We start from the raw sequence: 14,974 nt of genomic DNA on the forward strand, positions 1-14,974 counted from the left end.
GGCGAGATCGGCGATTGGGCGGGCGCGGCGATCCCTTTGAAGTGTGGCTGCCGATCGCGGCTATTTGACGTGCGGCTCGCGGAAGGCGAAGGTTTTTGTGTTGCTCGCCCGGGCCAGCGGTGGCGGCGGCGGCGGCAGCGAAGGAGGAGGAGGAGGGGTGGAGACGCGGCGACCGCTGCACCGCGCTCAGAGCTACGGAGCGAGCCCACCCGCCCCGGGAGCTCGCCTCCCCGGTGCGCCCCCGCCCTCCCCGCCCCCCCAGCGGCACTGCCTCCTCCAAATGAGCGATTCGCCCGCTGGATCTAACCCAAGGACACCCGAGAGCAGCGGTAGCGGCAGCGGCGGCGGCGGGAAGAGGCCGGCGGCGGTGTCCCTCTTGCCCCCGGCGGACCCCCTGCGCCAGGCGAACCGGCTCCCCATCCGGGTACTGAAGATGCTGAGCGCTCACACCGGCCACCTCCTGCACCCGGAGTACCTGCAGCCGCTGTCCTCCACGCCCGTGAGCCCCATCGAGGTCAGTCCCCTGGTCGCTGCCCGCCGAGCGCCCGCCCCATTCCGCCCACCACTGCCCGGCTCCCTGCGCCCCGCGGCTCGGTGCGACCCTCGGGTCCGGCCCCACTGGCCGACGGAGTGAGAGGAGGGACGGAGATACAGAGGGATCGGAGCCCACTGGGTTCTCCCCCCCCCGGGCTTCTCCCCGGGGGAGAAGGTTCCCCTTCCACGCTCGCCCTTCGGAGCTTCGCGTTTCCTTTCTCGGATTGGATTTGCTTTTGGAGTGTCCACTGGGCCCTTTACTTTTCCTCGGCACCCAGTCCCCAGGCCAGAGAGTCTATCTCCTGGGCTTTTTTCGGCCCCCCACCCCCACCTCTCCACCCGGGTTTGTTCTCTTTGAAGCCCGATCGCCACCTCCCTCCCCCGTCCCACTCCGCTTCTGCCCCATCCGGTTGGAGCGCACGACGCCCCGGCACTCCCGACCCCGGCTCCTTCTTCCTCCCGCTCCCCTGGGGGCCCTCCCCAGGAGGGAAGGGGGCTCCGAAGAAAGCGCCCGCGGCGGCCCAGGCTCAAGATCCAGCTTCTTCCCTGCTCCTACCCCGCGGCGTCACTGCCAGAAACCCGTCCTAAGCGAAGTTCCCCAAACTGAAGGCATAAGTTTTTAACCCGGGCCTAGAGAGGACGAGATGAGAGAGTAGGGGGGAGTCACGGCCCCTCCCCCAGCCCCGACTCCAGAGAAGTCACCTTCCACCGGGGTGGCCTTCGGTGGACGCCTTCCTCGGCCCGTTCCCCAGGGCCTGCGGCGCCCTCCGGGACCCGGGGCAGCGAGGGATCCCACCACTACCGATGCGCAGTGTAAGCGCAGTTGCGCTCAGCCCCCGCGCTCGCAGCCGGTCTCCCCGAGGCCCTCCTTTCCCATCTCACCCACCCTGCCCCCCAGGTAACGCCCCCCCCCGGCCGCTCCGTGGGTCCCTGGTCTCACCCCCTTCTCCCTCCCCTTGCCGCTGTCTCCCACAGCTGGACGCCAAGAAGAGTCCTTTGGCGTTGCTGGCCCAGACTTGCTCGCAGATCGGCAAGCCGGACCCGCCGCCCTCATCCAAGCTCAACTCGGTAGCGGCGGCCAACGGGCTGGGAGCGGAGAAGGACCCCGGCCGCTCGGCCTCGGGCGCCGCCTCGGCCTCTGCGGCGCTCAAGCAGCTGGGGGACTCCCCGGCCGAGGACAAGTCCAGCTTCAAGCCCTACTCCAAGGGTTCCGGGGGCGGCGACTCCCGCAAGGACAGCGGCTCCTCCTCCGTGTCCTCCAGCTCCTCCAGCTCCTCCTCCTTGTCCCCGGGAGACAAGGCGGGCTTCAGGGTGCCCAGCGCCGCCTGCACGCCCTTCCCCCCGCATGGAGCGCCGGTCTCCGCTTCGTCGTCCTCGTCCTCCCCTGGCGGTTCCCGGGGCGGCTCCCCACACCACTCTGACTGCAAGACCGGGGCCAGCGGGGAGCTGGATAAGAAAGACCAGGAGTCCAAGCCCAGCCCGGAGCCGGCGGCCGTGAGCCGCAGCAGCAGCGGGGACCCCGGCCCTCACGGCGGTGGCGGCGGCGGCGAGCCCGGGGCCTCTGGGCGCAAGTCGGAGCCGCCCTCCGCGCTGGTGGGGGCCGGCCACGTGGCGCCGGTGTCGCCCTACAAGCCGGGTCACTCGGTGTTCCCTCTGCCTCCCTCCAGCATCGGCTACCACGGCTCCATCGTGGGCGCCTACGCCGGCTACCCGTCTCAGTTCGTGCCTGGCCTGGATCCCAGCAAGTCTGGCCTCGTGGGAGGCCAGCTGTCGGGGGGCCTGGGCCTGCCGCCGGGCAAGCCCCCCAGCTCCAGCCCGCTCACCGGGGCCTCCCCACCGTCCTTCCTGCAGGGATTATGCCGAGACCCCTACTGCCTGGGAGGTTACCACGGCGCCTCGCACCTCGGCGGCTCGGGCTGCTCCACGTGCAGCGCGCACGACCCGGCCGGGCCCGGCCTGAAGGCGGGGGGCTACCCGCTGGTGTACCCGGGGCACCCGCTGCAGCCGGCTGCGCTCTCGTCCAGCGCCGCCCAGGCGGCGCTCCCGGGCCACCCGCTCTACACCTACGGCTTCATGCTGCAGAACGAACCGCTGCCGCACAGCTGCAACTGGGTGGCGGCCAGCGGGCCGTGCGACAAGCGCTTCGCCACCTCGGAGGAGCTGCTCAGCCACCTGCGGACTCACACAGCCCTGCCCGGCGCCGAGAAACTTCTGGCCACCTACCCGGGGGCCTCAGGCCTGGGCAGCGCCGCCGCGGCCGCTGCGGCCGCCGCCTCCTGCCACCTGCACCTGCCCCCGCCCGCCGCCCCCGGCAGCCCGGGGTCGCTGTCCTTGAGGAGTCCACACACTTTGGGGCTAAACCGGTACCACCCGTACGGCAAGAGCCACTTGTCCACAGCCGGGGGCCTGGCCGTGCCGTCGCTGCCCACAGCCGGACCCTACTACTCACCGTACGCGCTGTACGGACAGAGACTGGCCTCCGCCTCGGCACTCGGGTACCAGTAACCACAGCCCTGCCTCCTCCCGCGCCCTCCCGCCCCACCCGCCGCCGCTGCAGCCCCCCGCCGCCTGCCCCCGCCTCCGGAACCCCCCCCCCACCTCCCAGATCCCTCCCCTCCCCACCGGACTGTGTATTTATTTACTATAATGTTAGCTTACAAGCTGGGAATATAAGTGCATTAACGACCCACACGAGTCAATGGTATGCAAAGAGTCTGTTCGCCCCTCCCCTCCCCGAATAATAATATTAATCACAGCAGTAACTACATGCCCCCCCCCCCGCCCCCCTGCCTTTCTTTTCTGTTTTATTTTTCTTAGATGTAAGTTTGCCACTTTTTTTTTTTTTTTGGATTGGTTTGGTTTTACCTGGAGGAGGGGGCAGCGTGGGAGCTTCTTTTTGTTTTCTCTCGGGGGGACTTGCTTGCATGCTTCCTAACGTTCAAACTACGTTTCCTCCTCCCTGCCCCGCCCCTCTGCCCTTCATTCCTTCTTGTTTCCGTCCATTCGAGGTTCTGGTTTGTTGTTGGATTTTTTTTTTTCTTTGTACAAGTAACAGAGAGGAGGTATTTTTTTGTAACGCGTTCGGGGGTGTTGGGAGCGACCTTGGGGGCTGGAGGTCTTGAGCTCTGTGGCCCCGGGACTCTGCCCTGTGACCACTCCCCTGCCACTCTCTTCCCCTCTGGGCTCCTTGGTCTGCTCCCTGGTCCCCCAAATTAGAGCCTTTCTCCCCTATCTTGCTCTGAACAGGAGTCAGTGGCTGGAGAGTCTTCCAATAGCCTTTCCCCTTTCCAGACTCTGAAAGGCCCCAAACACCCCGGGGTGGTCCCACCGCCTGCTGGTGAGGGGGCCGGCAGGGCTCATCTCATTCAAGTAAAAATCCTAGAAGGCCCTGCTGGCATGAAACTTTGCTCTTTATAGTTTGCGAAGTGCATTAATAGTCATTGTTTTTTTCTGATAATTGCGGCAGGGGTCCCTGTCCTGGCGATGGGGGCTGGGTCGGTGATTCTTGCTAGATCCTTCCAAAGCAGACCAGTGGCAGTATCAGCTGGCAATACAACCCTTTTAGCACCTTTGGGGGTGTGGGAGGGGAGTCAGGGAGCACACGGATCACAGCAGAGCCCGTCACCCCTTCCCAGGCCTGACCCAAGAGTCCCCAGAGTTGGCCGTGGGCTCCCTCAGTTACTGGGATCGAAGACTCGGCCCAGGGTCTTCTCCCGATCCCCTCCCTCCCACCCTCTGGGCCTGATGCAGGGGGCTGCGGGGCCCGTTTGAGATGAATAGAGCTCTCCCTTGGTAAGACTTATTTTGTTAATAAATGGAGTACTTGGCTATATTCACACCGTGGTGTGTTTCTGTCTTGCCTCACCCACCGGCCCACTTCCAGACACCTAAGCAGATGCCCTTCTTTTATTCTCATTGAAAACACCTTATGGTTTCCTTCTCGGGTTTCCGTTCAAGGACGAGTTTAATGGGTTTTCTCAAGAAAGTGGGGGAGGAAGGGGAATGCGGGAGGTGAGGGAGAAAATCAAACTGCCAGCGCACTACAAATAATAAAATGCCCCCCCCCGCCCATTTTTTTTTCCAACTCGGTTATTTAGCTCCCAAGCTCACTTCAAAGGCCTTGACATCACCTGGGGACGGGGCGGAGAGAGTGTGTGCAAGAGGACTTTTCCTCTAGATAAGGGCCTAGATTCGAGACTCAAGGGGCGGAGAAGGGACCCAAGATCCGGGGCTCAGAGACTCCGCAGCACCGTCCCTGGGCCCCGCGGGCCGGCGAAGACGACGTGCCTCTGGCGCCACCTGGTGGCAGAGAGGCGAGCGACTGGCGCCCGCCGCAAACTCGCCTTTCCGCGCTTCGCACTCAAAAAATGAGGATTTCCTCTCCCTGGCAGTGCCTTTCATGCACCTTGAAGTCCAAGGACGGGTACACGCACCTGCCGCGAAGGGCGCTGCTCACAGCTTGGGGACTCCCTAAGCCTAGCGCTGGATTGTGGGCCCCAGCCGTCTGCGCCCCCAGTTTGGGATTTGCGGAGAAGGCGCGGCAATGACTCGGCATGTAGAAGCCACCCTCGGTTTCCCCGTTTTCTTGAGCTGGCACGATAGATACTGGCTTCTGTATCCTTGAGCAGGCGACAGCGAGGGTGCTGTTTTTCAGGATGATAAGGAAAGGGCCGGAGCACCCCTCTACTGCGCTGGGAGTCTCCGGGGTCCGGAGGAGGGGACCAAGGGGCCTCGGGGCCTGCGCGTCTTCCCTGGTGCTTTCTCGTTCCCACCCCACCCTCCCCGGGGCAGGGGGCGCCCCTTGAGGCTGGCCCCTCGCAAGTTCCCGATGCAGGACGCCTGGCGCCCAGCTCTCGGGGTGCAGCGGGCCACGGGGCTTGGATGCTCGGCCTTATGCGCCTGAGGCGTGGAGCCACCTGTTGGGCGCGCTGAAAAATGCCCCCCTTGTCCCCTCCGAGCCGCGCTCCTCTGCGTCAGGCGCCTCGCAGCTTTAGGAGCTGCTGTTGTTGCCATTCGTGTTGTTTTGCTTGACGTTCTCGGTGAAGAATGCGGCTTTAGGGCAATTCCTGCTCCACAAACTGTGTGCTTGAGAAATGTCCGGAGACCCAGAGGTCACGGGGGTCTCTGCTTGCGCTGATTCATCCCACAAATGGCCCCAAACTCCTCACAGGGTGGGTCTTGGATTCATCGGGCGTCATTCCCTAGGGATTTGACAGAACTTCAGCGTAAGATGTTTTGTGGGGTTTGGGACTTGAGGGGTTGCCCCTATAGCTTTGTTTCTGGGCAAAATTCCTTCCCTAGTCAAGAGAACCTCAGTCATCTTCTGCAGAAAATAGTACTCCTGGAGTAAGATCCTGTATGTGTCCCCAGGGAAGGAAGCTGGTCTGCTGGCATCCTTGCCCACAGTGATAAACAGGGTAAGGGAGAGGCTGGAGGCCCTGAAGAAGTCGCCCCTGAGGGGAGCTCAGAGTCTTCCTGAGGGATCATCCTTACCGGACTTCTCAGAGTTCAAACTGGCCCCAAGCTTCAAAAGAACTGAACTGTAGCTACTTGCTTTATTTTTTTCTTTATCTCTGTTATTTTGTTTGCTCTTGGTTAATCTTCCCTTCCTCTCAAATCTCCCTCTTTCTTTCAGGTACCTTTGTTTGTTTCTAATGCCTGCTAAAACTGCTGGAAATTGCTCCTTCCGCAGGGGGAGTTAAACTTTTCTCTTAAACTATGGTCAGGGGCTTCCCTGGTGGCTCAGACAGTAAAGCATCTGCCTACAATTCAAGAGACCTGGGTTCGATCACTGGGTGGCGAAGATTCCCCTGGAGAAGGAAATGGCAACCCACTCCAGTGTTCTTGCCTGGAGAAGTCCATGGACAGAGGAGCCTGATGGGCTATAGTCCATGGGGTCGCAAAGAGTCGGACACAACTGAGCGACTAACACTATGGTCTTCAGACCTTCCTAAGGACCACAGGCTCCCCTTGTTGGGACAGGAGAAAGGAAGAGACTTGGTATCTCCCCATATAATGAAAGAAAGTTGTCTCCAGGTACTTGGCTTCAGGAAAGGTGTGAGAATGCACATTAGAAACTCCTCAGAGGAGGAGGTTTCCCCCAGAAAATGTATCATTGGCTTTTGCAGACCAGGAAGGATGCCTTTGGCCTGATTGGAAAGGCTGGTTCCAGCTCCCGCTGTGACTCAAAGGGCAGGCAGGCACTGTAGCCTGGAGTGGCCCAGGTTTCACCCTCCGCCGCCAGCTCTCCCCACCATAAAAGGGTGAGGGTCCCAAGACATGTGGCTGTTTTCATTCACTGGGGCTGGGGGTGGGGGGGTGGGGGGCAGTGTGTTACTTGCAGGGGCTACAGAAACAAAGTTGCTGTTTTCAGAGCCATAATGCTGCCCACCAGCTGCTCATTTGCATAAATAATTCATCCAGCAACTCTGTGCTCCAGCATCACCTCCACCTTCCATGGCTCCACCTCCTCCTCCTTTCTCTAGCCCTCCTCCCGCCCCTCCTCCTAATCTCTTCCAGGCGCCAGAACCGGGGGCCTGTGTTCCCCAGGCACTGGGAAGGGTGACAGCCACACAGCTGGACCTTTAGACACTGGACGTTCCTGGCTCGGGGTCATAATTTCACACCTCCTGCCTGGTTATTTTTGTGGCCTCATGGACAGCAGGGAGAGGAAGAGAAGGGTGGGGAGGCCTCACTCACCCTCAGATATTGCTCAACAGAATTGCAGGGGGTTGTTTTTAACTTCCCAGTCACCCTTCAAACCCATCCTCAGAGAATCTGCAGCCCACGGGGGAGGTGTGGGGTGCAGGGGCCTCCATCCTTTGCAGCCCTAGCTGCCCTAGCCTCTCCAGCATCTTGGGATGTGTCTCTCAGCATATGAACTAACCCCTTCCTGATGGATGTCTGGGTTTCCGTGGAATCCGTCTTCCAATAATGCTGTGACTCTGTCCTATATTAATCATTCTGCAGGGGAAGCTGCACTCCAGTTTTCTGTTTGACTTGATTTCATTCATCCTGTCTTTTTGCAAAATAGATGGTTGAGTGCATCCGATAATGTATGGTTTAATTTGGAGCACTATGGGTTTGAATTACCATTTTCATAATGCGCTGTGCATTAATGTGTTACATCATTTATAAAGAGGAATGTCCCGGGTTTCAAACTTTCCTCCTGAAAGCCAAAGTCACCTCACGGAAACAAAGCCAGATCACATGGGCCCAGCTCCTCGCCTGGCTGCCTCCTCCCCAAGCCAGGTGAAACCTGCCAACCCCTCCCCGCCAAAACCCCACCCTGAGGCTTTTGTGTCCACAGAATGCAGGTGGGTGTCAAAGTTTGGGGAGGAACTTGCACATGGCTGCCCAGGAGCCATCAATGACAGCACAAAAGCTCCCCCTCATTATCGCATGGCAGCCCGGCCCCTACGAGGAGACCTCCAGTGGTCGGCTCCCCCTCGACCCTAAACCCCACACCCCCTCCCTGATGGCCCGTAATAACACCAGCTGTCTGTTACTCAAACTCTGACTGAGGAGGAAAAAGCACTGATTATCCAAATACAGTCATTAAAGGGGAAATGTGTTTTTAGGACTGTCAGAGTGATTAATGAGAGCTAGCCGTCTTTGCAAATGCACTTGTTTAGTCTAACTGGCAGCTTCTATTTTCCTATTGATTTATTGCAGCCGTTGCCGGGCCTCGGTGTATGCAGTCAGGGCACTTCACAACTGTGCCCTGTTTAAACAGGAAAAGCATGCACCGTTTTTTTGTCCGGGAGGGAGGGAGCAGCCGAAAGTCTCTCCCCTCAGCGCAGTCTCCAGGGCCCCAAACCAACAAAGAAGACATTAAAAACCTGCAGGCCAGAGAGAGCAGGAAACTGCCTCCCCTCGGTCGTCCCGGTTCCAAGGTCAGCGGAGGCGCACCCTGGCCCCTGGACAAAGCCCCCCCTACTGTCACACTCAGCATGCCCTCATCCTCTCCTCCGGTCCCCCCAAACCAGCTGTCAGCCCCTGAGTCCAAGGACGGGAAAGGCACCCAGCAGAGCGGGGAGGTCGGGGAGGGGTCGATGGGCTCGGCCAAGCTAAAAACAGAATCGAAGCCACCCTGCCACACAGGGGTGGGAACAAGGTCGGGGGGTTGCGGGAAATTGATGGAGCCCCATGGTTCATTTGGGGGCTTCCCTGGTGGCTCGGTAAAGAATCCACCTGCCAATGCAGGAGACTCAGGTTCAACCCCTGGGACGGGAAGATCCCACGGAGAAGGAAATGGCAACACATTCCAGAATTCCTACCTGGGAAATCCCATGGACAGAGGAGCCTGGCAGGCTACATCCAGGGGGTCACAAAAGAGTCGGACACGACTGAGCAACCAAACCACAACATGGTTGATTTCAACTTTTAAAAAGTGGGCGGCGGACACAAGAGTGCTATTGACTTCGTTCCACTTGCACAGTTTGTTTTGACAAATGGTGTACCTAATGACCAGCACGGAAATGGCTGCTTGAAAATACAGACCTGGTGTTGGAGAGTCAGACTTCCAGGAGGTGGATCACCAAGGCAGAAGTTACAGGATTCCTGTTATGTGACCAGCGCAACACCGGATGCCAGGAAACACAGAAGAAAACTCAGACCAGATTCCTGCCCAATTTAGTTGGGGGAGACAAGACACACCCATGAGATGGAGAATGAGAGAGTATTCTCTACCACTGCATTTATGCAGATCTAGTAAGCATTCAGTTGTGCAGTGCAGACAGTGGGGAACTTGACCAATTATAATAAGGGGCTAATTGTGCAGATCAGTGGTTGGGCTGCAGCAGCTGGAGGGAGAGCTCGCTGGGGCTACCTTCCCACGGGAGCCCTGATCTGTTGGGAGGCTCCCCAGTTCCCCTCAGGCCCGTCTTCTTCTGAAAGCTGGAAGATGGATGAGACCTTCATTCCATGGTGATGAGCAGGCTGAGCCAGAGCTCCAAGCCAGCAGATCAAAGAACAGGCTCCCCAGAGTTCCCTGGGGGCCTAGTGGTTAGGATTTGGTGCTTTCCCTGCAGAGGCCTGGGTTCAATCCCTGGTCCGGGAACCACCCCTTGGAATACAAGAACAGGCTTCTCTTAACCCATTTGTACCTTCCAGACCTGGAAATGGTTTATGCTTCTTCCTAGATGAAGTGCCTTTACAAGTTTTTCCCAGGGGCAGTGGCCTATCGCCAGCTTTATTAATACTTCCCAAGACAGGAAAAGCTGTCGGTGGGTTTGGATCACAGAGGTGCTGGGAAACTTCTTAAGAGAAAAGAAACGGAAACTGCCGGCTGAGTGGAAATGAAGTGACTGTATGATTCAACACGGAGACCCAGGGTGTGAGTGTCCTTTGGTGGCTTGAGGGAGCAGCCGAAAGTCTCTCCCCTCAGCGCAGTCTCCAGGGCCCCAAACAAACAAAGAAGACATTAAAAACCTGCAGCCCAGAGAGAGAAGGAAACTGCCTCCCCTCGGTCGTCCCCAGATCCAAGGTCAGTGGAGGCGCACCCTGGCCCCTGATAAGTCCAGAAAGTTGTAGTCATCATACGTAGAGTTAGAAAGAGCACTGAAGCAGGGGCCAGAAAAACCTGGATTTTTCTCTGGTTCTGAAGATTATTGCTGTGCGACCTTGGAGAAGTCACTTAATCTCTCTGAGTCTCTTTTTTCCCATTTCTGAAGTGCAACTGTTAGTCCTTATCATCTTTAAGCATTTTTTTATCATGAAGTATTTTATTTATTTGTAGTTGAAGTATAGTTGATTTATAATATTATATTAGTTTTGGGTATACAACATAGCGATTCAATGTTTTTATAGATTGTGCTCCATTTAAAGTTATTGTAAAATAATAGCTATATTTCCCTGGGCCGTAAAATATATCCTCATACCTTATCTGTTTTATACATAGCAGTTTGTACCTCCTACTCCATTACCCCTCTCTTGCCCTTCCTTCTCTCTCCCCACTAATTTGTTCTCTGCGTGTCTGTTTTGTTACACATTCATTCATTTTTTTAGACTCCACATATAAGTGATAATAGACAGCATTTGTCTTTCTCTGGCTTCTTTCATTAAGCATAATACTCTCCAGGTCCATTCACATTGTTGCAAGTGGCAGGATTTTGTTCTTTTTCATGGCTGAGTAGTATTCCACCGTGTGTGTGTGTGTGTGTGTGTGTGTGTACACGCACCACATCTTTATCCACTCTTCATCTGTTGATGGACACTTAGGTTGTTCCCATATCTTGACTATAGTAAATAGAGCTGCTACAAACATTGGGATGCATGTATCTTTTTGAATTTGTGTTTTCATTTTCTTTGGATATATACCCAGGCGTGGAATTGCTGGATCATACGGTAGTTCTATTTTTAGGTTTTTGAGGAACGACCATAATCTTTTGCATGGTGGCTGCACCCATTTAATTCCCACTAAGGGTGCACAAGAGTTCCCTTTCCTCCACATTTAAGCCCTTTCTAATCGAAATAGTCTATGAGTTTTTAAATGTTTCAAGGGTGATGCACTATGCTGGTTGGAGTTGGCTCTGACAGTGGTCCTCAGTCTAATGCAATTCTGAAGTTCCCATCAGGACAGTAAATGTGGAAGATCCAGAAAAAGATTCCTTGTGACTTCACCTCCGTGATGCAGGGCGGGCGGAGGGTCCACGAGAATACGGTAATGTGAACTTTCCATCCAGGGAAAGAAGGAGCATGAAAATACTTGGTTCATTCGACAAAATGCTGAGGGTACGGTGATGCCCGTGTTTTGGAGGCTGCTTGGATGCTTAAGTGGGTCAAGCATTATTATTTTAAATAGTGTTGAGAATCCTGGGAGGTTAAACCAAGGTCTACATAAAGAATCTTATTTTTCACAGCCTACAGCCAATTGCTTTTGGAAAATGGAACTGGCGAGGGAAGAAATGAAAGGCAGAGGAAAATCAAACCACAGTGGGGGACCGTTGCTCTGAGTGGGCAGTGGGGATCTCCATCGATCTTTGGAACAGAAAATAAAATGATCCTCCTGGAGTTTAAATCGGAGGCCAGATTTTAGAATGGAAACAGTCATTTGGAAGATGTCCCTGCACGTTCCCTGTGTCCTGTTTGTTCTCCTGGGTAGGTGGAGGTGTGAATTTGTGTGTGTGTGTGTGTGGTGAGTTATATACGGGCTTGCACCCAGTCCATAAAGGGAATAGTATGACTACACAGTCACACTTATCCTTCTCACTTTTGACAACTTCAAATACAGGCAGCACCAAACAAATACACAATAAGCCAGGCACACCCTAGAGCAGGGGTCCCCAACCTCCGGGATCCAATGCCTGATGATCTGAGGCAGAGCTGATGTCATAGTAATAGAAATAGTGCACAATAAGTGTAACGCACTTGAATCATCCTGAAACCATCCCCCCGACTTGGTCCATGGAAAAATTGTTTTCCATGAAAATGGTCCCTACTGCCAAAAAGGTTGGGGACCGCTGCCTTATGGCATCTCTGTAAGCATCATTTTGTGTATGCCATGGCACAGTTAAATATTTAATATTTACAACAAACCTGCAGTTCACTCTCATGAAAAAACGATTTGGAGAGGTTAAGGAAATTGCTCACGATTTCACAGTGAAAGAGCTGTGGAATCAGGATACAAATGCAGTCCTGACTATAAAACTCTGCACTGAGCCAGTAGCTTCAGACTTTGTACCCAGGTGGGTTTAGATGCTGCGGATGGATAGAATAAGGGGAACTATCCCATCAGAATGTCTTGGCCAGTGTGTCTACATGTGCTGGGACCCTGCTGGACACTGTGCAATTGAAAGTACATGGGTCCTTCCAAGAGCTGAGACACTGCTGAGTGCAGGAGTTTGACTCACTTGTTAAACATTACAGAGTGCCCACTGCGTATGAGGTACTATGGTCTCCTCTGGGCACTAAAAAGATGAGACACACCCTGGCCCTAGCCTCAAGGAGCTTCAGTTTAGTAGGAGATAGATAAATAAGCTAATTAAGATATGATGGACTCAGGATTTATTAATGCTATTGCAAAAGTCGGTTTAGGCTAGATACTGCAATGGCACCCTACTCTAGTACTCTGGCCTGGAAAATCCCATGGATGGAGGAGCCTGGAAGGCTGCAGTCCATGGGGTCACTGAGGGTCAGACATGACTGAGCAACTTCACTTGCACTTTACACTTTCATGCATTGGAGAAGGAAATGGCAACCCACTCCAGTGTTCTTGCCTGGAGAATCCCAGGGACGGGGGAGCCTGGTGGGCTGCGGTCTATGGGGTCACACACAGTCGGACACGACTGAAGTGACTTAGCAGTAGCAGCATGCTGCAGTAACAAATTAACACAGAAATCTTGGGGGCTTAACACAACAAAAGCTTATTTTTCAGCTATACTACATCTCCATCATGGGTTGACAGGGATCTCATATAAATTAGAATTTGACCAGAGAAGCAGAACCAGTAATATATTAATAGCAAGGCATTTATTGTAAGGTGTTGACAACACAATCATGGTGGCTAGCTAAGCAAGTTAGAAATTCTTAAGGCAGGCAGGTAGTCAAGATCACAAATAGGCTGAAACTCTACCAGCATGAGCCCTACAGAGTCTCTGAGCTCAGAGAAGCATCTTTTAATGGGCTCAACTGATTAGGTCAGGCTCACCCTGGGTCATCTCCCTTTTGAGCTACTTAAAGTCATCTGATTAGGGACTTCAATCACATCCACAGAATTCTTTTGGAAGCAGAGTTTGGTTAAATAACTAGGACTCTGGTTCAGTCTAACCAAGGTGAAACTCAGAAGCATCATAGTGTTGCACATAATTAACTAGGCCCCCTGACGTCCTTGCCAGTCTCAGCAGGGGGAGAGCTGGCATGAATAGTCACACAGCTCAGGCCAAAAATGGCACATATAACCTCTGCTCATAATCCTCTGGCCCCTCCTAACTGCGAGGGCAAGTCACTGACCCTCCCTTGTGCCCACAAGGAGAGGGGAGCAGGAGGGGAACCCCCCCAAAGGTGCTTTCTGAGCATTCTGACTGGCTTTCACCCTGCCCTTCCCATAATCAGGGCAAAACTAACTCTCTGGCGAGATGAGGGCATGCAGAGACTGCCATGGGCCACAAAAGTGTGTCAGGGGGAAGCCAGGACAGAACTCACCTCCCCCTCACTCCCTCACCTCCACCCGCTTCCCCAGACCTTCCCCAACAGAAGCCCTTCCAAGCTCACACAGCCCTGTTCACCTGGAGAGAGTTTACGTCTGAAATTACAGGAAAGGCACTGGGATGGAATGCTTTAGCCGGACATGGCTGACCTCGCTCCGGTAGGACAGACATCCCAGGGCTAGGAGATCCTGAAGTTCAAAGAGGTTCATGACCTTCCACATACCATGTAATCTTGAAGCAGCATCTTTTTTTTTAATATCTATGTATTTATGTGGCTACACTGGGTCTCAGTTGTGGCATATGGAATCTTCGTTGTAGCACAGGGTCTCTCTGGTTGCGGTATGCTGGCTTAGTTGCTCCAAGGCACGTGAGATCTCAGGTCCCTGACCAGGGATCGAACCCACCTCGCCGGCATTGAAAGGCAGATTCTTAACCACTGGACCACGAGGGACGTACCCTGAGGCAGCATCTTAACATCCACTCCTGACAAGAGGGGTAGATGTGCACTGCACTTCCATGCACTGCACTTCTGGGCACTGCATTCTGGCAAAGCTTCCATCTGTGAAACTTACAAAAAACTAAGGATCAATTCAGAGTGATAAGAATCGATGGTCACTAACAAACACGTGCCATTAACAGCATGTCCTTGAAGTTCAAAGGAAAAAGGTCTGGACAACCGGACCAGACCCGGCCTTCTTCCTTCTCGAACATTAATTGAGTGCTTGCCGTATGCCAGGCACTGTGCTAAGTACTTCCCACACAAGGTTTTACTTAATCTTAGCACCTCTTCTCTGCAGTAAATCTACTCTTAAACACATTTGCCCAACGTCACCAAGTCAGTGAGCAGAAAAGGCAAGACCCCCTACCAGGTCTATCCAATTTCAGAAATCTATGTTCCTGCCACCAGAGCTGTCCAGACACAGGAGCCTGAGGGGGCTCCAGGGGCCACCCATGACCACCAGCCTGGGCTGCATCAGCCTGGAAGGGAGCGTCTAAGTCCTCCAAAGGCGCCAGGTGGGCGGGGTCAGCATACAGAGAGCATTGCTGACCTCTGACCCTCTCCTCTGAAGACCAGAGGTCAGACAGGAACCTTGAACCCCCTGATCCCAGGCTGGCTTCCTGATGTCACCACTGAGCCTTGTGGAGTCTCCTGTGAGAATATTCCTTGAAAACCTGCTAAGTGTGCTAAATGCTATCAGAGGAGAGAAGACACGTCAGACACACACCCCCAACCCTCGCACCAAACTGCTTGTGGTCTGGTAGGAGAACCTGGACAAACACACACTAGTAGG

General features: G+C 54.8%; 1 protein-coding gene and 1 long non-coding RNA gene across 2 annotated transcripts; one reads left to right on the top strand and one right to left on the bottom strand.

The window, feature by feature from the left end:
• The first annotated feature begins 54 nt into the window (after positions 1–54).
• ZNF703 (zinc finger protein 703) lies at positions 55–4,370 on the top strand. The gene is made up of 2 exons (XM_027529992.1): positions 55–514; positions 1,510–4,370. The coding sequence occupies exons 1-2, from the start codon at positions 281–283 to the stop codon at positions 3,037–3,039; spliced, it is 1,764 nt and encodes a 587-aa protein (XP_027385793.1). The 5' UTR covers positions 55–280; the 3' UTR covers positions 3,040–4,370.
• A 109-nt stretch (positions 4,371–4,479) lies between these two features.
• Positions 4,480–10,543, bottom strand: LOC113884900. Its single transcript, XR_003509042.1, has 2 exons — positions 9,037–10,543; positions 4,480–5,735 (listed from the first exon to the last, which is right to left on the bottom strand). It is a non-coding gene; the product is annotated as an uncharacterized LOC113884900 (long non-coding RNA).
• Between the last annotated feature and the right edge of the window lie 4,431 nt (positions 10,544–14,974).

The sequence above is a fragment of the Bos indicus x Bos taurus genome, chromosome 27, assembly GCF_003369695.1.
Source record: "Bos indicus x Bos taurus breed Angus x Brahman F1 hybrid chromosome 27, Bos_hybrid_MaternalHap_v2.0, whole genome shotgun sequence".
NCBI classification, from domain to species: domain Eukaryota; kingdom Metazoa; phylum Chordata; class Mammalia; order Artiodactyla; family Bovidae; genus Bos; species Bos indicus x Bos taurus.